The 27,595-nt window shown below is 41.4% G+C and overlaps 2 protein-coding genes across 5 annotated transcripts; one reads left to right on the top strand and one right to left on the bottom strand.

The window, feature by feature from the left end:
• LOC110402500 (trifunctional purine biosynthetic protein adenosine-3-like) lies at nt 368-22,888 on the bottom strand. Of its 2 annotated transcripts, none has more exons than XM_021404637.1 (22): nt 21,553-22,888; nt 19,568-19,716; nt 18,682-18,777; nt 17,902-18,076; nt 16,153-16,264; nt 15,597-15,656; nt 14,642-14,767; nt 13,694-13,778; nt 13,133-13,218; nt 12,464-12,632; nt 10,377-10,608; nt 10,149-10,243; nt 9,388-9,497; nt 8,101-8,299; nt 7,274-7,525; nt 6,840-6,992; nt 5,663-5,869; nt 4,595-4,738; nt 4,139-4,269; nt 2,217-2,358; nt 1,570-1,685; nt 368-875 (listed from the first exon to the last, which is right to left on the bottom strand). In XM_021404637.1, exons 2-22 carry the CDS (start codon nt 19,710-19,712, stop codon nt 603-605), a joined length of 3,108 nt encoding a protein of 1,035 aa, XP_021260312.1. In that variant the 5' UTR covers nt 19,713-19,716; nt 21,553-22,888; the 3' UTR covers nt 368-602. The 2 variants fall into 2 exon arrangements, with proteins under 2 accessions (XP_021260312.1, XP_021260319.1); XM_021404644.1 differs by having other exon boundaries at nt 4,595-4,735.
• DNAJC28 (DnaJ heat shock protein family (Hsp40) member C28) lies at nt 23,129-27,401 on the top strand. Of its 3 annotated transcripts, none has more exons than XM_021404573.1 (2): nt 23,129-23,277; nt 25,364-26,929. In XM_021404573.1, exon 2 carries the CDS (start codon nt 25,417-25,419, stop codon nt 26,536-26,538), a length of 1,122 nt encoding a protein of 373 aa, XP_021260248.1. In that variant the 5' UTR covers nt 23,129-23,277; nt 25,364-25,416; the 3' UTR covers nt 26,539-26,929. The 3 variants fall into 3 exon arrangements, with proteins under 3 accessions (XP_021260248.1, XP_021260262.1, XP_021260251.1); XM_021404587.1 differs by having other exon boundaries at nt 23,151-23,614; nt 25,364-27,401; XM_021404576.1 differs by having other exon boundaries at nt 23,151-23,618.

Raw genomic sequence — 27,595 nt, 5'->3', positions numbered from 1 at the left:
GTGGGCATGACCTTGCCCCTACAGGATGGGACCAGCAGGGCTTCTTCACCCCTCCATGGCCTCACTGACTCCTCTGTGGCTTGAAACACCATCACACACCCTCTTCCAGAAGAAAATGATTAGAGGGCTGGAACACCTCTCCTATGAAGGAAGGTTGAAAGAGCTGGGCATGACAAGCTGGAGAAGAGAAGACTCCAAGGAGACCTCACTGTGCCCTTCCAGTACTTGAAGGGTGCTTATATGGAGGAGGGAGACCAACTTTACGCAGTGTGATAGTGCTAGGACAAGGGGGAATGGCTCTAAACTAAAAGAGGGGAGATTTAGGTCAGATGTTAGGAAGAAATTCTTTCCTGAGGGGGTGGTGAGGTGCTGGAACAGCTTGCACAGAGAAGCTGTGGGTGCCTCATCCCTGGATGCAGAAAAACAGAACAAAGAAATTCAAGATCTGAAATGAGTTCGGCTGCCACAGCAAATTTCGCAAACTAAGTGTAACTAAACCTGTAAGCCCAGGAAAATGGATCATTCAGAATGGAAACCTGCAACATCAATACGCCTGCAAAGAGAAACACACAGAGGCAAGGAAGGAGGAATAGAAAACCTGGCTACACCATATCATTTTCTTGTGGCTCCAGCATCACTAGAGAGGAAGTGCAGTCACTCTTCTCTTCTTGAAGACACAGAGCTTGCCCCTCTTGTTTCCAGCAGGTTTTACCATCAGCTCCTAACTGCACTGCCCCACTGGCCACCAGCTGCAGGGCAATGGGAAAAGCCCGGCACTCAGCTTCCTTAACCCTTTCTGACAGCGTCTCCTCAGTGTCATCTGCCTTCACAGATACCGGCTCCTGGTGGATTACTGCTTTTGGACAAGATTCCTCCTGAAACAGAGATATTGTAATTAGTCTTTTAGAAGAGGCTGGTTTGCATTGACAGTGAGGTTATGGAAGATGTTCAAGGCCAGGCTGGATGGGGCCCCAGGCAGCCTGAGCTGGTGGGGGGCAGCCCTGCCCACGGCAGCAGGTTGGGGCTGGGTGGGCTTTGAGCTCCCTTCCAACCCAAACCGTTCTGTGATTCTATGATGCGGATAGGACACAGAAAGTCTCATGAGATACCACAAGTAAACACAACTGCAGTTGTGTGCAGGAGCCCATAAGTACATAGGAGGGCCACCTCCATTAGGAATACATACATTGCATTAGGGCGTAGAGTGGGGAGAGACATAGGCTAGAAGAATCAGAGCGCACCTTGCTGAGGTTAGGAGAAACTGGAAAAAAGTAAAGCCCACAATATGAAAGAAAAAGGCAGGATGTTGAGAAACCACAAATAAGTGGGAGAGAAGACAGAAACAAGGCAAGCAAAATGTGGTGAAGGGGCAGGGCCTGCAAAGGATCTCCCCAAATACAAGGAGTAAAGCTGTGCAAAGTAATCCCTGCAAACTGTGTTTTACTGGTAACAACCCTAAGATCTCAACACATTCTTGTCACTTCTTCGTGCTTCTGCCTTCAGAAAGGGGAGGGCAAAAAAAATCCCAACAGATTCCTTTTCATCACTGTTAGGAAAGAGGACACTCACCAGGACAAAATGCACAGCGCAGCCGGTGACTTTGAATCCAGTTTGGAGGGACTGCTGATGGGCATTTCCAGCCTTGATTGGTGGGAAAAGTGATGGGGTAGCATTCAGAATTTTCCCTAGAGACCAGGGTGAGAGGAGAAAAGAAAAAACAATCTGAATGGAATGTCCTTTAAAAATAAAAGTGAGATGTGATCACCACTTCAAAACAGCATTCAGCACCTCAGGAGCTCAAAGAGCAGTCCCAAGAGCAGTCAGGATATAGCAGGACATTTCCATGTTTAAAAGCAAGAACACACTCTCCAGCACAGCTCCTGGGAAAACAAGATGGTTATGCTACCTGCAGACAGAACCAAACTTCTGCCTGCTCCACAGGCATTTCTTCTTCCCAGCAAGAAGACAGACCAAATCCATGACACTGCTTTTGTCCCTCTGTCAGTAATTGTGCCAGCACTTCCCTGCCAATGCACAGTCAGAGAGCTGGCTGGAACGAATGGAAGCATGTGGCAGCCCCACTGATTTACATTCCAGTCCTCAGCATCATCAAGGCTGAGGGAGATTTAACAGAAGATGAAGAACTGTGACTGTGTAATTCTGGTAAGACGAAGCACCTGTATTTTAATTTCTCTTTTGCAGTTTTAATTTCTTACCTTTCCATTTCCTGAGAAAAGGACTGGACAATATTCTCATAAATCCTGAAAGACATATCAGTTCAACAGCAAATTCTTCAAGAACTCGGTCAATTGTGCTGTCAAATTCAGAGCGACTCCCATATAACTTATGATCAATCACCTAAAACATTAAAACACATCAAAAAGCACACCAAGGAAGTAACTTCATGTGAATGAGAGTAGCTTCTTGAGCAACAAAGAAAAAACAAAACAGATTCATTCCAGGTCACTCAACGACTTAACGAGGTATGAGCTTGCAGATTATTCAGGATATTTGTGATTTTCCCATTCATATAAGCATTTCTGGGAACATCCCAATTACTTGCTAGTTAACACAGGCTGCTTCTCACAACATCCTGTAATACACATAGAAAATCTGCTTTAAGAAAAGCCAAGTGGAAAGAGAAACATGGATAATGTGGTGCAGACAGAAATAAGGAGGACAACTCCAGAATGTCTGGCCAAAGACTAAAGTAAAATCAACAACATCACCACCAGTCAGTCTATAGCTGCATACTGAAAATCATGAATTTATCCAGAAAGACAACAAACTGACCAGACATCTTGTGTAAAAGGAGTGAAGTTTTGTTTCAATTCTACTCAACCACTTCTCTCCATCTCCCCAAGTATGTGTTGATTCCTGACTGTTCACAAAGACGTTCAAACAAGGTGCTGATGGAGCTGTCATGCTCTTACCTAGGAAAATGTGAATGATTTTTGACACCATGTAGATTTTTTTTCTCCTATTTCTTGCCAGAGTCTTTATACTGCCATAAAAATAAAGTAATGTGGATGCAATCAACTGCTGAGGAAGTTGCTGAAAACTTTTTAATGGATGGAGAGCCTCTAACAGCATTTTTTGCCATCTGTGCATAGCTGTACAAATATGATAACTGCTCCAAATCATCAAACACTAGTCAGAAGAGTTCCCGGTAGGCTGCATTTGAAATCACAAGTTGTTCAATGTTTTCAATAGCTACCTTCTATACTATAATAGAATCACAGAATCATTAAGGTTGGAAAAGACCTCTAAGATCACCTAGTCCAACCGTCAGCCCACCCCCACCGTGCCCACTGACCATGTCCCTCAGTGCCACATCCACACGGCTCTTGAACACCTCCAGGGATGGTGACTCCACCACCTCCCTGGGCAGCCTGTGCCACTGCCTCACCGCTCCTTCTGAGAAGAAGTGGTTCCTAACATCCAACCTGAACCTCCCCTGGCACAACTTGAGGCCATTCCCTCTCATCCTATCACTGTTACCTGGGAGAAGAGACTTCATGAAAAATTATGACATTACATTATTCTCTTTCTACGTCTTTGTTTTATGAAACAAACCAGTGAAAGGTTCCATAACACAATACTACTTTGCTGAGCAAAAGCAGAAGATACTTGGATAGTGCTGCTGAAACTCACTAAGCACATGAGGCAAAGGTCTTTCTAAGAAAGGATGAGCCAATGAGACAACATACGTTTCACAGAGCCTGAAGTCCTGCTGATACTGTTACAGCTGTAAGCTGCTTGGGCTACCGTTTTAGATCTAAATCATCAGAGCACTTGCAAGAGTAGAATGTAAGCACACTAATTTCTGTGAGATTAAAGCACATCTTTAAGTGCAGGCACATGCTTATTGTAAGTCCCTTCATAACCCTGGACTGAAGCACGCACTGAAGAGGCAGGAAAAATGCTCACAGCCTCCAGTGAGCGCTGTGTAAGGTCCACAGAACTTCCAGCTTTGTCCCTACTGATGACTTCAACAGTTTCGTGCTACATTCACTTATCTACATAAGAAGTTGAAACTAATGTGAAACACAAGTTCTTACCAAGTTTTACATTAAAGACCTGCAGATTCAGTAGGTGTGAGCTTGTGGTATAAAAGAAAGGAAATGGGTGCCTTTACCCTAGTGGGAATTCCAGCACGGGCTGCATTTCGTAGTTCTTCCACACCAGACTTGCTGGAGATGACAAGGACAACTTGTGCACAGCTGCCTGGTTCTTTTGCGTAACTGATGAGTGCAGCAAGATTTGTGCCTCAAATGGAAAGAGAGCAAACATTCATGAAATAGATAAGCATCTATGTCACTGGGAAGGGGCTCTCAGTTTTGTTTATCTAATAAAAATCTCAGTTTCAACAACTGCACAAATTGAAGAGGACAAAGTGATCTATACACTAATAAATCTCATTTTTTAAGCAGTACAAAACACCTTATTGAATCCCAGTCAAAATACAGCCTGTTTTCAGAAGGCAATACAGACTACCAAAAAAAGTCAAGGTAGATCCATTTATACCAGAGTTGAATTCAGCCTCTCCTTTTTGTATGAACATTTCACTGTATGATGATAAACAAAAGCTCACCTGTTCCAGAGACGAGAACAGCTACTTTAACTTTGTTCTTTCTGGGCTGTTGTTGACTCTCTACAAGAGTGTTATTCAGCAGATGCTGGGGGTTGCTCAGCTGCAGAGCTTCAAGAAGATTCTCAACTTTGATGTGAGAACCTCCTCCAAATATGTGCGGAAAACATTAAAAATAAAACACTTTTGATCTTACTTTCCCTTCTAAAATTACTTTGCATAGTTCACTAATCATAAACTTCAGTTAAGAGAAAACCTATAAGAACTGAATTTAAGCTAGCAGCAACTGAACTACAGAAATGGATACTAATTAAACAAATCACACTAGTTGTGCTGACCTCTTTTGTGCTACCCATTTGCAGAACTGGCTGCAAAGAGCCTGATACGGCATAGTACTTCCAAGAAATATGCCCATGATGGTGACAGAGCTTACACTTCATTTTGACTGCCAGAACTGCTCCCCAGACTGTTTGGGGACCAGAGGAATTCCGGCTCATGTCTTGCTGTACATCATTCATTGAACATACCAGAATGAAGACTTATTATTATCACCTGTGACTGTACACAGTTGTGGCCTATCCTCAGTCTTTACATGGGATCCATATGAGTTGGAAAGGGGTTGGAAAGGAGGTGTGTTGATTAGCATAACTGTGCTAGAATATAATAGACTAAATAATGTTAAGAGTTCTTACAGACAGTCATCAGATAAGAAACTGTTCAAGTAATGTCATTCAGCAAGCCATTCACTCCTCATAGTATTTAATAATGAAATCTAGATGTGAAGGCATCAAGTAGCCTCAAGCCTAGTGAAATGACAAGAGAAAAACGTGAACTACAGAAAATTTGCAACAGAACAGTCCCTACAGAACTGAGGACAATGGTACCTCCCAGGAGATGCTTGGCACTTCACAGAATCACATTAGAACAACTTATTCTGCATCAAATTAAGATTAAATAGTGCACACCTAAATGGAAACCCCTCTGAAGAAGGAGAGGTGAATCTGTTACACTTGCAGTCAAACCATACCATTTTTGTGAGTGTCTTCATATCCCGTTAGGACATCTGCTTACCTGTGTGACAAGGGGCAACAACTTTCCCAATCAGCCAAGCTTCCTCATGTCTCTGTACATCCCTGAGAACATGCTGGGCCAACTCCTTCTGCACAACCAAGACTGCACCAATCCCACAATTAAATGTTTGGGCCATCTCCTTCTCAGAGAGGTTGCCTTCTCTGTAGAGCCAGCAGAAGATTTCAGGCATCTTCCAGCTAAGGGCATCTGAAAAAAGATTGGAAAATGTACACGGTCAGCACATGTGTGCTATCCATCCATACAGTGATGTATATTACAAGAGCTGATAGATACAAATTCTTGATATTTTAAGAATACTTCCCGAAAAGGACACTGACCCAACTTCCAGTGAAGCTTATGAGTGCGGCTTAGGTAGAGGTTTCTAGACATAATTTGTGCAAGACAAGGCTTCTCTAGGCTCTCTGAGAACACGTAGGAAATGATGGCAAATTAAAACACGCTCATCCTTGATAAGCCATAAGGATAAAGTTACAGATGACTTACATCTCTTCTAGGAGAGATAAAGGAGCCACATGACAAAACAACTTCTGGCTTTTTTTGGACTATCTAAGCAGCTCCCATTCTTCTCTTTCAACAAAACAATGACTAGGACAAGTGTGTGTACTTCATTGTGTGGACAGGCAAATGGGAACAGGGCTGACTGGTCTACACATAGATGGGAAGCATGGATGGGCTTCCTTAGGTTGTCTGTGGAAAGCTTGATGGTGCAGACTTACCATTTGACTTCACTTTAGAGAACTAACAGAGCCTAACAACAAACTATGGATTGTTATGTTGTCTATAAATGTTTGTGTCTCTGTACACATTGCGGAGTACATCATGCAAAGTTCTCTGAGTAAGCTTCACTGTTTGGTCAAAATTGTTAGTATGAAGAGAAATTTTGCAGAACACACCATCTTCTCAAAATCCAGAGCTGTCTTCAAGCATTCCTTAAATTTCCCTTGTCCAACAAGAGGGTTGTGCTCATCAGTTGATGCTTACTTGAAAAAGGAAAGTTTTTGGCATTCTGTTTGGTAAGGCATTAACTTTGGGTCGTTCAGCCTCCAGATCTGTAGATACATAGCATTTCCAAATGTTTCTATAACTGAAGCTGAAAAGTCAAGTCTATGCTGAGTATAAATTTTGTCAAATGGAAACAGCCATCTTTGATATTTACCCAGGATAGCGCTGACATGTTCTGGCAGGATTCGGGAGATGCCTTCCAGCAACCCTTCCTCAGCAATAAAGGCAAAAGCCTTCACATGCCCTGAGCGAAGAACAGGTAGTAAAGATGGACTGTACAGTTTTGCTGGGGTCAGCAATACATCTCCTGCAAAAAAAAAAGTGTCAATTCAAACAGTTTGTTTAAAAATTTATTAGGTGTTTTGATGGGAACGATTCTCTGAACAGGTTCCCTTCTAATCCTTCTGGCAGACAGATTTGTAAAGTAGCAAACAGTGCTGGTCCATTCCTCCAAAACTAAGGAAGCAAGACCTACGTACACCAAAGACTAACAATAATCCATCTTGAAATAAACAACCCTTGGCAGCAGTTAGTTATGAAAGTGTACACAATCCATTTGGAGGTTTGCTTCTGAGAAAGATATTTTACCTAGAGTCTTGTCACCACAGCTACCAGGCGCTGGAGAGGAGTAATGCAGGGAGGACATTAAGAGTATCTTCCTTATGATGGTAAAGGCTCGGCCGTGAATCCCAGAAGAGGCCAGTCCAATAAACACATCCTCCTCATCAGCTCTCTGCAGACCCAAAAGCATCTGCCCTCGCTCCACTGCACCAACCACGAAGCCAGCCAAGTCATACTCTCCAGAAGAATACATGCTAGTCACCTCAACTACCTCCCTGCCTAAATGGGGGAGAAAAAGCAGTCAGCACTAGCTGTAAAAATACTTTATTGTTAACTTTAAATCCATGGCATCTCTTAAAATAGGCAACATATCCAGGACAGCTGTAGAGACACACAGCCTAAGCAGCACATTCAGACACATTTCATTATTTCTTACCTCATAGCTTCAACAAAACAAAGCTTCATTAAGTTAATGAAAGAAGAAAGGTGTTTTTTTTGCATTTTGCGCTACTATTTTGCACTACTTATCTGACACTTCTCTGCTATGAGAAGCATCAGAGAGGGAATGAAAACATGCCAGCACCTCAAGAGGGTAAGGCATGGACAATTTTGATCTCCTTTGTACAAGGATAGACGAGAGAGACCCAGGATCCAAAAAAGCGAAAATCATTCCTCCATGCTGACTTGTTTCATAAATCAGGAAGATTTTGTGCCCAAGCACTTGCCTTTTTTTCCCCCAAAAACAGAAACCAAATGTTCTAATGCCACATAATAGAGCTGCCTATAAACTCTATTCACTAATAACCATTTTAACATTAGAATCTTCAAATATCAAAGAAGAGGTGTGTTCATACCTAAGAAAGCACATCCTGCATTTCTGCATGCTTCAGCTATTCCTCCTTTGATTGCTTCAGTCACTTTGACATCGAGTTTGCCACAGGCAAAATAGGTGAGGAAGAAGAGGGGCTCTGCCCCTTGAGCCAAGATGTCATTAACACACAAAGCAACCAGGTCCTGACCTATGGTGTCATGTCTCTTACATGCTTGTGCAATCTGCAAAACATGGTAGGAAACAGCAGTGCTGACAGGAGATACGGAAAACTCAGACAGTAATCAAATAAGCAGAAATCTTCCTTTCCTTGATAAGCATCACAACAGAAAATGTAGGTGGAAGATATCTAGTAGATCATCTAGTTTAAATTAAAAGAAAACAGCTTGTTTTCTTGAAGAGAAAAGAAATATTTCTGGAGTTTTTTTAAGCATTCTTTCAAATTCTAACTACAGGTTCCCATAAATTGTCATTTGGTGTTGCTTGGTTGTTTATTATTTTGGAAGATTATGGCAAATCCAGAATAAGGATTTAATACCTTAAATCAGTTACAAATTCCGGGGACATATAACCTACAGAACATCCTAGCAATTCCCATAAATAATACCAGGTTGCTTAAACATTACTGTGTATTCTGCAGTACTTTTGTCCACTGATTTCCCTAGGCTACACAGCAAAACAGAAGAAATGTCATTAAGCAGTATTTGGTTCATCTGCAAGTTGACAAGGAATGAGATTCTCCACTCCCACCATCCACAAGGAGTCTTTTGGTCCAGCTACCTCATGACACAGAGAACACAGGCCTGGTCCATAAGCTTCCTTGATAGGCAGGTCTTCTACAAAGCAAATTGTTATTAAACCTCAGGAAGGCTGCTTTTGGATTTAAAAAAAATAATAAATCCTTTTTTCACCTGGTGACCTGACAGAGGTAATCATGCTACCTCTGAATACCATTTATTAAACTCAGACTGACAATAATAATTTCAGAACTTTTCTGTACCAATTTCTCTCTGAACTGATCTTTCTCAAAGCCAACGGATTTCCTAGCAGAAATTCTTGTTCTTAGTTCCTCAAGTGCATGACTAAATGTTTTATTATCATTTCATCTCAAAACATCCAGAATCTCCACATTCTCAACAACATATGTGCACACTTTGCTCAAGTGATCATCTATGAAGCTCAGTTGACTGCTGCAGTGGATTTGGGATATATTTGTAATGCTCAGAAAGGTGCAGATGGTGCAACTGTCTGTGGCATTTAAAACAGTCTTGGGAGATAACATGAGCTTTGCTGCAGTCAAGTTGCAAATTACCTGCAGTTTAGATCCAAGGCCTTTAGTTTGAGATACCAAGATAGGATCATCATAACCAGATGCTTTTAAATCGAAGAAACCAGCAAAGCCTCTTACTTCTGAACGACTGCCTGCCAAATACAAATATGTAAAGGATTATTTTTAAGAGAAACAATAAGGCCCAAAACATGCACCAAGCAAGTATTGCAGATTATGGTTTCTTGGATAAGACCAAACAGACAAAACATACATAGCTTTATGAAGCTTGCACCCTAAAGTCATATATTTCATGGTGCTGTTCAACTTTAACTGCTCACCTTTTTTCTCTATGTAACTTTTTCTAAGGGCTAAAGAAAAATAAGAAGAAATTTTCCTCAACAGATCGTAATTAAGAGTAAAGAGGCAAATACAGTTCAGAAGGGCAAATAACAAGTTCAGTAACTGTCAGCCACATCCTAACAACTGTTTGGGTTTTGTGCTCATACATACAGCTGGTAGGACAACTTCTGTCTGAAATCATTCAATTAATCAAAGAGTTATTCTGTTTACTAGACTACCCTTGAAAAAGTGCAATCATTCTCATGATAAGCCAACTATCTTTTAAGAAAGATTTAAGAAGGAATGAGAAAGAAATGAGAGTTTTCTTTTTTCGTGGTGACACCAACCCAGTTTCTCAAACTCAATTTCAGTGCCAAGAGATTGTCTACTCAACTCCTGGGGAAAAAAAAGTTCTGGTCTCATTTGATATACTGAGGAAATTCAAAGATTCTTTCTGATCTTACCTGATCTGGTTCGACTTACAATTGATCTTCTTGGCTGGTAAAACAAAACGTCACTGGTTACAGCTTCCACACATCTCTCTTTGTATATCAAACCCCTGCAAGGAGGAAAGGACATGCTAGCAGCAATAGCTACATTTCCTGCATAGATCATCCTTCATCACACAAAGGGTAAAAATAGGTATAACTTTGGACTAGTATCAACTTCTACTAGTGCCTTTGCTTACATACAGAGACTGTTTGAGAAGTCGAATACCCCGATGGCCAATGTCCCTCCTGTACGTGGCACCCTTGAAACGTATGGCTGCTACTCCCTTGTTGGCTTCTCCCAGTGCTGTCATCAGATCTTCCTTAACAGCAGTAATAGAAAGGACTCTGCCACCACTTGTAACCACTCTGCCGTCCTTCAGCGTTGTGCCAGCATGGAACACCTGCAGCCCTAACTCTTTGGCTTGAAGCAGCCCTACAAAAGCAAAAGGAACTCTGAGTATCTTAAATCACATACAACATTGGTAAAGCATTGAAGGTTGAAGTCCTTTGTTCAGTCAAGGCAGAAGAACAATGAGGCTTCCTACTTTATCTTTCCTATAAGAAACAGCATCACCAGTGAAGGGCATCACACCCCACTGGCCCAAGGATTCCCTTCCAAGAGAGCCAGTAAGGGCACATCACACAGGAACAGAAAAAGGGGATCTAGATACCACAGTAGGACATACAACTACGCTGTGCCAGGGCAAAGCTGTGCTGTAACTGGGAATAATTTTTGCAGGGCTTTCAGATTAAATCATTCCACAGTTCACAGCAATTTACTATTTGGACTCCCCCTCTCCCTGATATTAAACTATTAATGTTAATGTTAACGGCACTGCCCTAGCCACATTGGTATGACCACTCCACACAATACCCTACCATATTTGCAATCAATGCTTTATAAACATTTGCAGGTAGCTGTGTGACAGCTAAAACAAATTACGCGTTTTGTTATTTTGCTTCCATGCATTTTCCTGCTAGAAGATTTTTTGGAAGATTGTATTTTGAGGAGAGAGTACGGGAAGAGGAGGAACTGCTGCCATCACCTGGAAAAAGCAAAGCAAAACACACTTTTCCCTTTGCCTAGATGGATTTTATAAGCAAGCAAAAGTAACCTTTAAAGTTGCTGGAATCCTGTTGCACCACCACAGCACTGTCTTGACAAGGGCAAAGCTGAGCCCCAGCTGAACTTGCCACAATGGAAACCTAGTGCCCTCCCACTGTGTCCCAAGGAATACTCCAGAATAAAGAGTTGGTTAAGCCATTAAAATGCAGGATTACATGTTAGTTCCAGAGTCTGACTACTGAACGGAAACTCACCTAGCAGAGGGATTTGTTCAGTTGTATGGTTTGGATTTTCACACTTACAGAAATGCAGAGTTTTCCAGAATATCACTCACAAAACAAAATTAATACAGTGGCTGAGCTGGAATGGGAGGGTGGGCAAGGACAACATGACAGCTCAACAAGTGAAAAAGCAATATAACATGACTCCTCCCTGGGTGACGTAGGATAACAGGAGTTCTGAAAAAAAAATGTCCTTGGTACAAGATCAGCCCTCTGTGTTGGGCTGGCAAAGTAGAAGCTAAGAGGGAAGAAGATAGTTCTGCAACAATTCCGTTTTTTTTTCACTTTAAAAAAAAATCTTAAGGTAACATTGAAACATGATAAAGGTAATACAGAAAATGAGTATTGGTCTAAAAGCCCACATGCCCACCTTTCCAAAAACCCTTCAAGCTCTATAAAAAAGAGGGACTTCTATGTGTTACACAGCAGTGACCCAGACTGGGTGGCACAAGGCAAGGAACCAAGCTGACAGTGGAGGTGTGAACCACTCCTGTTTTAAAGGTCCTCAGATCTCACCCTTACTTAAGATTATGTGACTCTGGCAAAAGCAAAAGCTTGCACAAAGCAGTCATGACCTGACAACACTGTGGCCCGTATTTCCAACACAGTTTGTGGAAATACTCCATATGGATGCACCAGAGTTTTTCCAGGAGGATATAACACTCTATCACTTTATCTCAACCAGCTACAGACTGAGCTTTAAAGAATGATACACTGTTAAACATTTAGGCCCTATACCACTTTGGACAGGCAAGCATTCCAGATAAACAACCCTACCAATCAGTTATTTCTTCCACAAGAAAGTGACAGATGAAGGCAGATTCTGAAGGGCATGAGGGGTGGGATGGAGGAAAGGAGGACAGCTCTCTGGGAGAAAAGGTAAATGCAAGCATTCCCAAGTACCAGGCGAGAGGAAATACTAAATAATCTGCTCAAGTTACCTGTTACTTCCATGCCTTTGTCATAGTCTCCTGGGTATCCTAGACTTGCCATGACCACACACACAGCTGTACTATTTTCTGACCAGGCTGGCACGAAGCTGCAGAGTTTGCCATCAATTGCTGCTTGAATCACTTCATAAAAATCATTTTTAAGCAGTGGAAGAACTACCTGCATAAAATTTTCATAGTGATAGAAGTTAATTCTTCTTTTGCTGACTTACTGAAAATGAACATAGGGAAAATTCAATTAACAGAGTAAAATCTATACCTGCCAAACTGAAAATACTGTATTTCCCTATACCTGTAGAATGGAAAGCACTGATGAACACTAATTTGCAGCAGCTTTTTGCAACAGGTAGAAATTTATAACATGAGATTATGAAGAGACATGAATTCATGCCCCTCCTAGTATGTTTCTATCCAGAAGAATAAAATGGAAGGAGCAGCTCTTTAACTTAAATTCTTTAACTAATAATTCACAGAAGCTTACCAGCTGAAATTTTAAGTTATCTCATACACTGTCTAAGACATTCTCATTCAGAGCTGAACACTGAGGGGAAGGAAGACATAAATCCAAATATATTATGCACATTTCCCAAGGGGTACGATATAACAGTCAGAGGTAAAAAAAAAAGAAGCATGTGTAAGTTTTGAGTGTTTGTCACTCACCTGGCACTGAGGGTCACCAAACTGACATTTAAAGTTTAAAATTTTCACACCGTCTTTGGTAAGCATTAACCCTGTCTGCAGCACACCTGAGCAGAAAGAACACAATCAAGCAAATCTAATACTTTGGAATGAGGGATGCATTTCTGTGAACTGTAAGAAATTAGGAGCAGGGATTCAGCACGCAGTTAAAATGCTACAATTGTAAAAATCAGATGCAAGGGCCGACATAGTTCACAAATTTCCCACGTTCTGGCTGATGTTTTTGATTTATAACTAATAAGAAATGCATCTGTTAGCCTGTACTGCACAAAAACAAAACAAACAAACAAATGAAAAAAAAAAGCAGGCACAATACATCTCCTGAAATGCCATCTGAAGAAAAGAAGACAGTTCTTCTCACCAAAGGAAGAGCTACAGACCTAAACAATGAGGCTTAATACTGCATGAAAAATGAACTTTTTCTTTTTGGATAAAGATCATTTGGAATTCAAAAGCAATCCCAAACAATAAAACTAATTTTGATAGAACTTTACCTTCATTTTCAGTTGAATGCATACTCACCTACATATGCTGCTCCTTCTTGTCTCAGACTATCAATCACATGTTGAAGGATAGCATCATTGATTTTCTCTAGAACTTCTGGAACCTGATGATCAACATCAAACTCATTGAGACAGTGACAATATTTGCTGAACTAGCTCATGGGACCTGGAAGGACTGGGGTAAGCGAATGCCTCAGCTGCCACTCCCACCTAGTATGCTCCTCACATTATGGTGTTACTGCTCTGAAGGACAGATATTCTGATGCTCTCTCTCTCAACATTTGTTTCCTACTTTCTTTACAGGGCCAACTTTAAGGAGGTTTGAGACACTGAAAACCTGGGCTATACACAGTAAGACTGTTTCCATAGTTGCAGAAAAACACACTAATAATGTACCTGAACAGCATATATACTACAATATATATACATATATATATGTACAATTGTATATTGTATCGTACATTGTATATATGTACAATATATATACATATATATACACATATATACATATACATATATATACTACACTATATACAGCCAGTTTTAGGAATTAACAACAATGAACACAAGGTTATGTTCAAGACAGAGACTTCAGGCACGTGGGAAATTTTGCTGGAACATTTCAAATGATGTTAACAGGAGCAAAGAAACACAAAGCTTAGAAGTAATGGAAAAGGTAAATACCAAGTTTGGAAAGAAGGAAAAGGTAAAGCCCACGTTTAGAGAGAAGGAAAAAGTAAACTCCGAGTTTGGGAATAATGGAAAAGATAAAAAAAAGACTATTCCTCAGAGCACAGGCTCAGGAAATCCTACAGAAGTTTGAGCCCTGTGTTGCTCTTACAAAAGCACAGCATCAATCAACTCCAGAAGAAATTCAACTTATATGACAGAAACAAGTTTGAGCCCTAACAGTGCGTTAACCACAGGTGCAATCAACTTTACTGCAGGCCAGGGAAGACTGCTGTACCTGAGGAACTGGGCAGTAAGCTCCCATCCCTCCAGTGTTTGGACCCTGGTCACCATCCAATAACCGTTTGTGGGCCTGGGCTGGGGGCATCGAGGCAACAGTGACACCATCCGTGAAGCACAGGCACTGTTAAGAGAGGCACAAGACACAGAAACAGTGACAACATCCTGTGCTATGGGATGTTAACGCTACCGGTCACGGGCTGAGGTAAATTTAGGAATCTGCCAGGAAAATTTAGGAATCCAATCTAAAAAGCAGTGGGATCCATTTGTTGTGCTACAAGCCTAATGACACAAAGGATTCACTTAACTCTCTAATTTTTAAATGATGAAGATAAATGATGACCCTCATAAGAATGACTTTCTGATGAGCCAGATCTTGACCTATCCATCAATAATTGGACATACGCTTACCTTAAGGCTTAACAGAATTACTTATCTGTTTGAAGTTAAACATCTTTGCTTGCAAGTCTGAGGTCTGAATGAGTGTGAGATATTCTCAATGCAGAACAACCTTTCACAAATAATTTGTTCTCCATTATCACACAGCATATAACACACATATTATTAAGTTTTATCCTGCCACTGAATAATAGCCCATAGAAAAAGAAGAGCTAAAGTGGGCACTAAGCATTAGCATAAAACTAATGATGTAACAAGAATACCAAGACAAAGTCCATATAAAAATGTTTTAGGTCACCCTAGGGGAAAAAAAAGATAAACTTCCACATAAAAAGACCACCATAATTGCAAGTTTATGGCTAATGCAGGAAAAAATCCTGCTGACATCACACATTGGTTAGTATGACATCAAATTGCTTAGCTTGCATATTTATTTAAGCGTCAAATAAAACAAACACACAAAACTACTTGAAACAATAAATGTGTGGTGATGCACAAAACATAGCAATAGTGCCAAGGAATAAAAGCACATAACTATGCAATTGATCACATACAGAAAGTTCTTCCCCTTGAAGAAGTTCTTCAATGACAACGATCTCTCCAAACATTCTGTCCTACACACACAAAAAAAAGTCTTCAGTCAATAAACACAGCATCTACTGGCTAAATCCTCTCTTTATTTTCTTTTATCAGAAAAGGCAATGGATATGAAAAGCAGCAGCTTGTCTGAATCCTGGAATGCTGGGCAAAGCTTGCAGAATCTCACTCGGAGATAAGGAAGAGACACTGTCAGGCACCAGGTTCAAAAGGGAAATGGAAAATCTGGTGGGTCAGGAAAGCGGGACCTCCACAGAGCCCTGTTGAGCGCCCACCACCTGTGGGCACTCAGTACCCATAAGGATGGGGAACCGGGACAAAGTCCCACGCTGATCGAATCTGTCAGACATGCAGATTGAAGTACCAAACCTAGTGATTACATGCAGCTAGGCAGCAGCAGCGCTAATTTCCAGCCTTAATGTGCAAGCTAGATAGATGCAATTTTGGGGTTCCCCCTGCTCTTAGTCAAATACATGAATTGGATTCCCACTATTTAATTAAAGACTTCTCCACCTGCATAATCTCTTGAACAGCTTTGCAGGCTTCCTCTTTGCTGGCTGCAATAGTCACTTCCTTTCTAGCCGCAGGGCCCCTCGCCCGTACAACTCGCGCAGGAAAGTCGGTGCTTTAAAAGGAAAAGCAAAAGGTTCAAGCATCTCCACTGCATCCAGTGAAAGGCACATTCTCAAGCTGAATGCTTCCCGTTTTCTTCCCCTTTTGTAAATGTTTAAGGAACAACAAATCAGAAAAATACATTCCCTGCTAGTCCATCCTATCATGGAGGTGAATGGGCTTTTGGAGCCCTCAGTATACGACTGTGAATTGGAAATCCATGAATTATGTTATTAGTTCTTATACCACCTCAGTGTATACACTTGGACGTGTCACTTAACTTTAACACCGTGTGCAGTGTCTTCCTCTTTTCCCTGATTTGGGTTACTATTTTATACGTGTCATAGGGTTGTAAAGATGAACTCATTGACAATTTATAGGCTTATAACATTAGATTGTACTACAGAAACCTAAAAACCACTACAGAAATTCTGACAAGGGTTGTAAGGTTAAGGTTGATTTAGGTCTTGCACATAGAGGACACGATAGAACCAGGGTATTAACACTATATCCCCAGAATTGTTCTGCTTTCTTTTGAATACAAAATAAATCTGGAAAGGACAAAAAAAAAAAAAAACCAATAAAAAGACAGCATAGGTTATTTTAACTATGCTTTATCCATTTACTTCTCTCCAGTTTGTGGTCAGTCAAATGGAATGTCCCTTTCAAAGAGCTGATTCATCACACTAGCGTATTTTCTGAAACACCTCACTCCTCTTTTCCACGTTGTAATTTATCTTAGGATAAATCACCACCCTGGATTTTTACAAGCAGCCAAAGCAGGCTCACACAGAGCTCCTTTTCTCCACAGCTTAGTAAGTTGAACTGAGATACTGTTTTGCTTTTGAAGTCTTAGGCACTCTTACAAACATAGAAGTTGGCCTGTTTCTCTATGGGGCCATAATATAGACAATGCTGCTACAGGGCAAGCCTGGACAAAGTCCATAAAAAGGTTATTGGGTTTTTTTGGAAAAAAAAAAGTTCTGCCAGATTACACTACATGAACTATGTGACAGCAACGACAAAGAGTCTGTGACACCAGCACAGTCTAATGTCGCTGTATACAGCAGCTGCTGTGACACAAGACCAAAATAGCCACAGCAGAAAGTTGTTCTCCCATACGATCCCCTATGACTTCTGAGGTATTACTGCTCCAAGCAATTGCAGAGATACAAAGTCACTTTTCTCTCACATGTGGACAGAGATGTTGTGTGGCCTTGAAGAATGAAGAGTCTTTAAGTTATCAGTATTTAGCCAGTTCCTCCTAAATCACCCTATAGGGATACTGCTGTTTTCTGTCTATGTAGAAATGATTCTTATCCCTTCCTACCCTTACACAAAAATTTATCGAAATCTTTTTCTCTGCCACATTTTTTTCTTCTAAAAGGCAAACTAGCATCCTGATGAAGCTGATTAAAGGGAAGGGGACCTGTGACCTGTGAACAGAAAAATCAACCTGTTTAAGCATCCTGCTCCTTCACCATCTGTCTCTGGTTATAAAATTGGTTCAAAAATATTCAGTAGCTACTTAAAAAGATCAACATTTGAAAATAAAACATTAACTCACTAGTTTTTGGTAACTATTATGGGCAAAGGCCAAGTGCATAAATAACCCAACAGAGAAGTTGTTTCCAGTATCAAAGTATTTACCTGATAATAAACCTACAGGCTTCCTGGGGATTGGTAAAAGCTTTCCATCTTGCTGTTGGGATCCCATGTCGATCCAGAAAGGCTTTGGCAGAACTGGTGTTGGATGCTAGCTGGGCTGCTTTTGCTGACGGTCCAAAACACCTTACTCCAGCTGCTTGTAAGTCATCGACAATACCTAGTTATCAAAAATAGCAAAAGAATCAAGTCATCTCTTTAGAAATATTCTGACGAAATGAAAGCCACGTAGCCATACCGGCATTCTGCTAACACTTCTTATGTCTCAAACAATGAATCAATCCTTAAAACAAAGTTCTGAATATCCAATAATCTTACTAAGCAGTGTCACAGTTACCAACTCATGGCTGTATAACTGTTTGGTACTTCTGTTCACTATTTCAAACACGGAGATCTTAAATACCACATTACAATAAATGTCAGCGATGGTTTGGGTACTGTTGCATAAAGCAGCAGTGTTGGGACTACTGCAAGAAAACTCTTTACAGTGAAAAACACAGCAGAAGACACAAGAATAATTGTAACCATCACTGATTTGTAGTCCTTCATGATTTCTACTGTTCATTTCTAACATACAAGAAGCAGCATACAGCTACTGAGCCAAAAATTTCAGGTGGCTGCAACTCGCATCTACAAGACGCTCCACATTTTCTTGCACTTCAGTTTAATTCAGTCAGCGTGTGCATTCAATTCCTAAAGAGATCATTTTAAAGCAAGATTCAACGTGCTGATTTTTACTGTCAAGATAATTTACTCCAGCCTTACCAGCTGCCAAAAGAGTTTCTTGTCCAACTACTACAAGTCCAATGTTATGATCTTTGCAGAACTGGGTAACAATAGTGTGATTGCTCACTAATACAGCTGAAAAGGAAAAGGATATATAAGAAGTTACTGCTAGAAAGCCTAAATAAGAGATGGACGATGAGAGTTTTAGTGTTCAATCTCCTTTAAAAGTATGTTTAAAATACTGAAAGAGCAGCCCATGAAGGGCAAAGTAAAACAAATAATACAATAATAACAGAGTGCAGAATGACAAGTGAACATTTCCAATTTACACTGCTCTCTTTAATATACATTCACTAACTTATTAACTGTCTTCCATTTTCTATATATAATCAGTATAAACTTTTAGAAGCTGCTTATCATAGCAAAATAAAAACTTCTAAAAATAAAACCTTAATTTCATAAGAAAACTCAAGCTCAAGATCTGGGCTAAGATTTAATCAATGTCAGTGAATGAGTTAACTAAATTTAGCTGAGCAGCATAGGCAGACACCAAAGTATTTGCCAACAAGAAGGTACTATCTTTGAGCCTTTTCTTCTGCTGTTAAGCTGGAATGAAATTCGTCAAGTATATCAAACAGTAGGAGGAAAGAGATGACGTACAGAAATACACAGTCTCGTATAAACGTCACTATCTTAAGAAGTTAGGATAAAAATAGATATAATATGATGTTTTATTAGGCAGTTATAATATACAGAAACAAAACATACTGAAAAAGGCATGCCTTAAATAACTTGTATTACCAGCAAAAGAAACAAACTGTTGTCTTCTACTGACTGAACACAAATGTGGTCAGTTCTGTTTCAATTCCCACACCCGTACTACCAACTGCTTGCCACACTATTTGATTTTTTCCCCTCTTTTTACCTGAATTTGAAATTTTTCCACTGTCAGCTGTTCCTGCATTTCCAGGAGCAACAAACACTTGTTTTACGTGTGGGGACTGGGCCAGCTTCCAGGCCAATGCATGCTCTCTCCCTCCACTGCCGATCACAAGCACCCGATCAGCCATTAGCCTGTGCAAACCCAGAGTCGTCACGTTGAGTACTATCTAGTTATTCCACAACCAGAAGTAAAAATAAGCAAAAAAATATGTTACATCCCTCACTTATAAATGGTAAGTAATAGCAATCCAGTTCTTAGCAGAAAGATATCTACGAGACATCACAATTACAGAATCATAAATTCATGGAAACATAAAATCACAGAATGGCTTGGGTTGGAAGAGACCTCAAAGATCATCTAGTTCCAAATCTCTGCCCCAGGCAGGATTGCCTGCCAACCATTAGATCAGGCACTAGGTCAGGTTGTCCAGGGCCTTATCCAACCTGGTCTTGGAACAGAACACAGTGACTGCATCAGTAGTGTCACTGGATGGTTGCATCATTTGCGCTCTGATTTAAATAGTGACCACAGTGAAATCACTGAGAATTCTTCCATATATTTCAGCACTGTCAAGATTTTCTCTCTTAAGCAGTCAGGCTGAAATTATCTTGTAACGTCTAGGTCTCATCAAATCCTTCACACAACTGAAGAGTTCAGGACACAAAGTTTCATACAAATGCTCTAGGTAACTTAGTGGGTATCTCAAACTGAATACTGTGGTCAATCTGGGAACTTTCATGAGCGTAAACACCTTCAATAATAAATGGCAAAGACAGTTTTCAGACAGGTTTTATGCTTTGACTATGCTAAGAGGGTAACTTGAGCAGAATGGCATGCTCAATAAAGGAACAACTGTTAATTTCGCTACCACACTGACATTTAAAACAGTTCCTCAATAATATTTCTAGGCAAATTAGTTTTAATTTATTTCAGAAATATTATCATACCAACATCTGCAAATTTAATTTTTTCATATGTGCTGAATGCGGACAAATGTCAGAAAGAAAAACAACCTCAGAGCATGACCTTTAAGGAAGATGCTGCCGGCATAAACCAGTCCTTACCCAGAAAATAGATAATAAATTAAAGTTACCATAAAACAACAGCTTCGTAGGCAACATTGTCAGTCTTTTCCGAAGAAATCATGACCATTGGTCTGAGTTCATTACATAGCTTCCAAAGGTTAACAGAAGCTAAATGTGTGAAACTGAGTTATAATATTTCATAAAAGATGCTCACAGAATGTGATACATCAATAATCACATTCCTAGTTCCAAAGACAGCATTAAGATGTCTTAACCTAATATCAACAAAATAAAATTTAACTATATATTTTCAGAGTTATTAAATTGTCCAAGGTATCCTGTCCTGGGGAATTATAGGCTGCTGTGGATTATCTAAGAGACATTTCAGATTTTAAGTGTTGTGCTTTATGCGCATGAACAGGGAGAGTATGCCAGACCCATTTCCTGGCAAAATAATTTTCTTTCTTTTTCCATTACACTGTGTAACTGTCCAATGTGCCAGCCTTCGTCTTTTCTTTTTTTACTGCTTGACAAATATTTCTGTAATCACAAGGAAGGTGCTGTGAGCTTAAAAGTAAAGAGTTACAACTGCTATATCTATCTATAGCAAAGATTCACTCTACAAAGCTTCAGTGGTAACTAATAAAAAAGCCAAGTAAAGCAAAATAGTTTTTCTCTTAATTATCATTTGACAATTCACCAAATTTTTAAAGGCAGAATTAATTCAAATTCCTAAGTGGGAACAGAGTGAGACCCAGCAACACCTCCCATTCTGTAGGGAAAAAAAAGTACATTTCCATTCTACATCACAGTGAGGACACCAAAAACATTTTTTTGCAAAGCAACTTGCATGCATATTAGACAAAAAGAAAGCTATAAGACAGCCAGTCCTAGAGGAAGGGCTGTGAAGAGGGGTATCTTGCTTGGAGCATCTTTCCTTACCGCGTCAGACCCTGCAGCACGTTCACACAAAAGGCTGAGGAGTCCTCCTGATGGATTTGAGTTTTCCTTCTGCTCCTGCTTCAGATCCAAATGACTTCTGATCCCCTAAAGCCAGGGAAAAGGATGAGAGGATGAAAGAAGCAGACAGACCTGCATGCTGCCCTGTCCCCTCTTATCCTGTCTGATGGAAGCCCAGCAGCATTGCCTTAATACCTCCCCAAGAACTTCAGCAGTGTGCACTGTTCTCTCTTTCCATTTTTCCTTAGCTAACGATGAAGCAACTCCTCCCCACCAATCAGTCCTACAACGTTAATAGTATTCAACCCTAAAAAAAAAAAAGCTACAATATGACATCAGAAAGCTGAGAACATTGCTCAGTTCCCATGCTGTTCACAGCAATAGTACATCTTCTAACAAGTGAGGAGTCACAAAGAAAATTGCAGAAATAAAACACAGCTTTCATGGTCTACAACTAAACAGAAATACTTCAGTTAAAAACAGCCTGCCTAACTCCCACAGCTCTATTCACTGTAATGAAATATATCCTTAGATTTATACATAACGATTATCTTCATGTCTTTGCACGTATGTGAATCGTGCTCCCTTTGATTAATACATGTTTTACCTTCAGAAGAAACTTAATACAAACATCGTCAGGGATAAAACGTAATGTAATTTTATTCTCCACTGAGTCCTACACTGTCCTCTTCAGCATCCTAATCCTGTCATGACAGTACGTGAAGCCATTTGGTTAGCAACCAACAAGCCTGCAGTGCTACCACTCACCACTGAAAACCAAATTAGCACGTGCCAGCATAATACTGAACAGTACCTCTGCTTCTTAAAGTCAGGCAGTGAGGAAAAGTATAACTGAAGCACATTCTTTTCACACCCCTAAAGCAGTTTGCAAAGTAAACCCACCAAGTTTGTTCAAATGTTCCATGCAACTAATGGTTTGTGTGCTGCTACACAGACGCTGTACTGGAACCTCCTGGTTTATGGAGACATGCATGCTATAAAAACCCTAAGCATTGCTTAGCAAGTATTTGTAGCCCTCCCTCTTTAGATCTGTGGACTGTTTCACATTTCCTATCCATGACTGAACAGCAAACTGCCAGAACAAGAGTCTTATCTCTTATAAAAATGAAAGAAGAATAACACTTCTGTCTCTTTCTTTCCAGGATTTCTTGTAACAGCCAGGATGTGTGAAAATTTAAGTCGGGAAAAGAATCCTCACAACCCTAAAATGTTATGCAAATTCCTGAAGCATTCCATATTTTTCATAGGACAAGGGGGAATGGCCTCAAGTTGCACTGGGAGAGGTTCAGGTTGGGTATTAGGAACCATTTATTCTCGAAAAGAGCGGTGAGGCAGTGGCACAGGCTGCCCAGGGAGGTGGTGGAGTCACCGTCCCTGGAGGTGTTGTTCAAGAGCCGTGTGGATGCGGCACTGAGGGACGCGGTCAGTGGGCACGGTGGAGGTGAGTCCACTGCTATACACACGAAAACGGAAGCGCACACCCTTGCGGCCGCCATATTTCCGCCGGCCGAGCCACACCGCGCATGCCCCCAGCGGCGTGTGCCCCCACCGGTCGCGCGCCGCCAGGTCACGTGTCTCCCGGCAGAGCGGGCGGCGGCGCTCGGGCTCCCCCCGGCGGGTGGAGGGGAGTCGCCCTTGAGAGAAGGGGAGAGCAGGGGAGGGAAGCGGGGAGGCGGCGGGCAGCAGGTGAGGTGGCGTCGCGCGGAGGGGTGTCTCTCCCGCCCTACGTAACCCCCGTTGAAGCGTGGGGGGGCTCCCTTCGTGAGTGCCAGCGCGTCCCCGCGACCTGTGGGGGGCCGGCCGTTGGGAGCCGGAGCGGCGGGGTTAGGCCTCACCCCGGCGTGGGCGTCCCGGCCCTGTCCCCGCAGCCAGCCCCGGGTAGTTGGAGCGGGCTCTGGGGTGTAAGTCTCCGTTTTTTAAGGATAAGAACGTTGAAATCAAATCCATGGATTTAGGAGAAACTCAGCTTCCTATCAGGATGTTGAATTTCAAGAGTGTATTCATTGATGACTCCATTTAAGTGGTAGGTATGTTGGTTTTATGAACAAAGGGAACAAAATTATCTTTACCAACCACCTAGTAGGAGAAAAAGCAGTAATCTATATGGCATGTTATGCAACAAATCCAGGGAGCTGATCGTCCCTCTGTACTTGGCACTGCTGAGCCTGCACCTCCAGGACTGTGTTCAGTTTTGGGCTCCTCACTGCAAGAAAGACATTGAGGCCCTGGAGCATGTTCAGAGAAGGGCAATGAAGCTGTGTGGGGTCTGGAGCACAAGTCTGATGGGGAGTGGCTGAGGGAGCTGGGGTTGTTCCATCTGGAGAAGAGGAGGCTCAGGGGAGACCTCATCACTCTGTACTGCCACCTGAAAGGAGGCTGTGGCGAGATGGGGGTCAGCCTCTTCTCCCAGGTAACAGTGATAGGATGAGAGGGAATGGCCTCAAGTTGTGCCTGGGGAGGTTCAGGTTGAGTATTAGGAACAATTTCTACTCAGAAGGAGCAGTGAGGCAGTGGCACAGGCTGCCCAGGGAGGTGGTGGAGTCACCATTCCTGGAGGTGTTCAAGAGCCGTGTGGATGTGGCACTGAGGGACGTGGTCAGTGGTTACGGTGGGGGTGGGCTGGTGGCTGGACTAGGTGATCTTAGTGATCTTTTCCAACCTTAATGATTCTGTGATTATAAAAAACAGAAAACCAATTGGAAACATTCAAGATAGATGCAGTATTTCATCTAGTGTCGTACACATCTCCTTTCCCTTCCTTCCCCTTTCACAAGGGTTAGTGAGGAAAGGACGTGGAAAGAAAGTCTGTCATACTCAGAACATATAAGCAGTATTAATTAACTCAAACTAAACTTGGTTTGGTCTAGTTTCTTCTTTGGCAAAGAAGTTAGTAGGGGATTTGTTGCAATAAGTGATGAATCTGTAAAAGGAGTCTCTTTTTAGCACAGACTGTAGATGTGGCATTTTTCTTAGAACATTCATTAATAACAAGTAGTTAGCTGATTTCTGTATACACTTTGTAAATCATTCTACTTTTGACTTTTATCTGAAGACTTATATTGTCGTTTGCTAGAAGTGTTTCTCAGAATTGTTCAGAAACACTGCGGTTCCTGACAGAATGAGGTATTTGTTTACTTACTGATCTTTTCTGAGCTCCAGCCAAACAGCTTCACATAGCACAAATAGAGGAGATGGGCCACTAGGACGTGGGAGCCCTGCTGGGATACAGTAGTTTAAGTGAATGCTACTGAGTTTATTACTGTAAAAACCTCAAGAGAGTAGTTTAATGAAATCCTTTACGAATGTACTCGGTAGTAGGTCTTGAGGCATTCATATATGGGAACAGAAAATCCAGTTGATGGCTGAGTGAAACTGTGTAGAGGAAAGGGGAGATATTTGCTCCAGCAGTTATTGCTCAACTTGAAAGCATATTTCCAGTTTACGTTGCACTGAGTTTGCAGAAAGACAGTAAAGCTTTGACTTTTTGGGAAGCAAGATGTGCAAAACAGACCTATGCTGGTGTTGCTATGGCAGGAGAAAGCTGTATTGTGAATTAATTTTCATTTACATTGTAATACTACTACTTCGGTAGTAATTAACAAGAAATTCAGAGTTCACTGTTAGTCTGCAGAAGAAAGAACATTGTATACTGTTCAGAATTTTTTGTAGGGATTTCTTTGATTCAGATGATATAACAAGATGAGACCTGAACAAACTGTGTAAGTTCACGTAAACATACTTAATATGATTTTTTTTTTTAATGTGTTTGTAGGTCACTGTTTATAATGTAGCCGCATCTGAAGAAATAGAAACTGGTTTTATACGATGCTGGCTAACACCATAGGACATCATTTAATGGTACCTCAAGCGATGATTCCAAGAAGCCTGAAGCTGTTTTCCTATATCTGCGGCAATAGAATGTTGTCGGGCTACAAACCTAAAAGGAATGTCAAGGACTCTTACAAAATTCTCGAGCTTGAGGAAGGGTGTTCACTCGATGATATCAGAAATTCGTATCGAAGTCTTGCCAAAAAATACCATCCAGACAGCGGTTCCACCACAGCAGATTCGGCAGCATTTGTGAAAGTAGAAGAGGCGTACCGAGTTGTACTTGACGATGTGGCGAACAAAAAGAAATCAAGTGAGAATAAGGAAGAGGAGGAGGAAGACAGGCTCAAATCAAACGCGCCACAGCACAGGCACTACTTGAGTTTCGAAGGCGTTGGTTATGGAACGCCAAGCCAAAGAGAAAAGCAGTACATGCAGTTTAGAGTAGACCGTGCTAGTGAGCAAGTGTTGGCGTACCGAACGCGGAAGCTCGAAAGCCAGTATGTTGCGGCAGACCTTATGAGGGCCAAAGATGTGAGACAGAGCAAAAAGGTGAAGATCACTCAGGCAGTTGAACGGTTGGTCGAGGACCTCATCCAGGAGTCAATGGCAAAAGGAGATTTTGACAACCTCAGCGGGAAAGGAAAACCTTTGCAGAAGTTTTCCGACTGTCCGCATATCGATCCTATGACGCACAACCTGAACAGAATTCTCATCGACAACGGGTACCAGCCGGAGTGGATCCTCCTGCAGAAGGAAATCCGGGAGACGATCGAACGATTAAGAAAGAGTATAGTGGTATCCAGAAGGAAGCTCGGCGAGCCAATGACGCCGCGTAGGCAAAAGCAGTGGGATCACATCTGTGAGCAATTCGGAGAAGATATCAGGAAATTAAACAAAAGAATCGACAGCTTCAATTTAGTTGTTCCTATTCTGAGCAGGCAGATGGTGCACTTCAGTGCAGACAAGGAAATCGTCCGAGCACAGAAGGCTTACGAAGCTTCAGTGGAAAACACAGAGGCTTCTGGTTCAGACGCAAAGGAAAATGAAAGGGAAGATGTGAGAAGGTTTGGGTGGAAGTCTTCTCTACTGAAGTGGTTAAATCCTACATTGAAATAGGATCGTATTAGCTCACCACCTGCCTTGTCAAGTTTTTGAATGCACTTTGTAACTCAGCCTGTAGCGTTAGAGAAATTTCAGATTCACTGAAAATGTAAAATCCACCCGGCTGTTAGACCAGGTGAGAGGAACTGGGGTGGCTGATGTTCACTTGAGGGTAATTAATTGACTTCTTTGTGAATGCTGCTAAGGAACAAGTGAATTCAGTCACCCTATTTCAGCTCATTTTCCTTCTGCTTAAATCAAGATTCACGCTTAACTTCTCGGTGTATAATTTAATTGTTTCTACAGCGCTGTTATCTCTTTGTAACATGAAACTGATGCGTAAGTAAAACACTGTAAGGACAAAGTGGAAGTAAAAGTCTGGCTGCGCCCTTTAGTTTGACCTTTATCCCTCCTTGTTTAAATGTCCTTTGGCACAGTAGCCTGAAAAAGATCAGATTTTAATTCTCACTACGTTGCACAGGAATTGGATCTGAATTGCTGTTCAAACGAATCCAGTGACCGATGCAAAAAGCATTAATTGTAAGTTGGATTTGTTGCACGAGCGTAAATAGAAGCCAGATTCCAATAAGTCCGGCTCGGATGGAATCCATTTTGGCTCACCATGAAGAGGAGTGTCAGCAGTTTAAATACTGAAGTTGCCGTAATGGATGAGTCAGCATACGGAATGACTTTTGTGTTCCTTTTAAAGCGACTTGGTTTTAAATGGAGTAGAAGAGACCTGATTCTCGGCACTTAAAGTCAGCCTTGTGCTGGGAGCATGTAAAGCTGCCAGGTGGAAAAGCCACTCTTTCCACAATTATTACAATGATGATTAAAAAAAAACCCAACAGTGGTAATTAAAATTTTTATTTGCACTAGATGTGGGATGGAGCAATTCAGTTGCAATGAACACAGCAACTGCTGTGTTTTGCCTTCATCTCTCTAAAAGCCGGCTGTCCACCCTGTTGTGCCAGGCAGATTTTAGGAGAAGTTTGTTCTGAGGGTTGCTTTTAAGTTTGTGCCTAGGGTGCCGGTGCCGCCTCTTTCAGCAGAGAAGTCAGTACGGGAAGTA

The sequence above is a fragment of the Numida meleagris genome, chromosome 1 (assembly GCF_002078875.1).
Source record: "Numida meleagris isolate 19003 breed g44 Domestic line chromosome 1, NumMel1.0, whole genome shotgun sequence".
In the NCBI taxonomy this organism is placed as follows: domain Eukaryota; kingdom Metazoa; phylum Chordata; class Aves; order Galliformes; family Numididae; genus Numida; species Numida meleagris.
The sequence above is the reverse complement of the archived record's forward strand: the minus strand, read 5'-3'. Positions and strand labels throughout refer to the sequence as shown.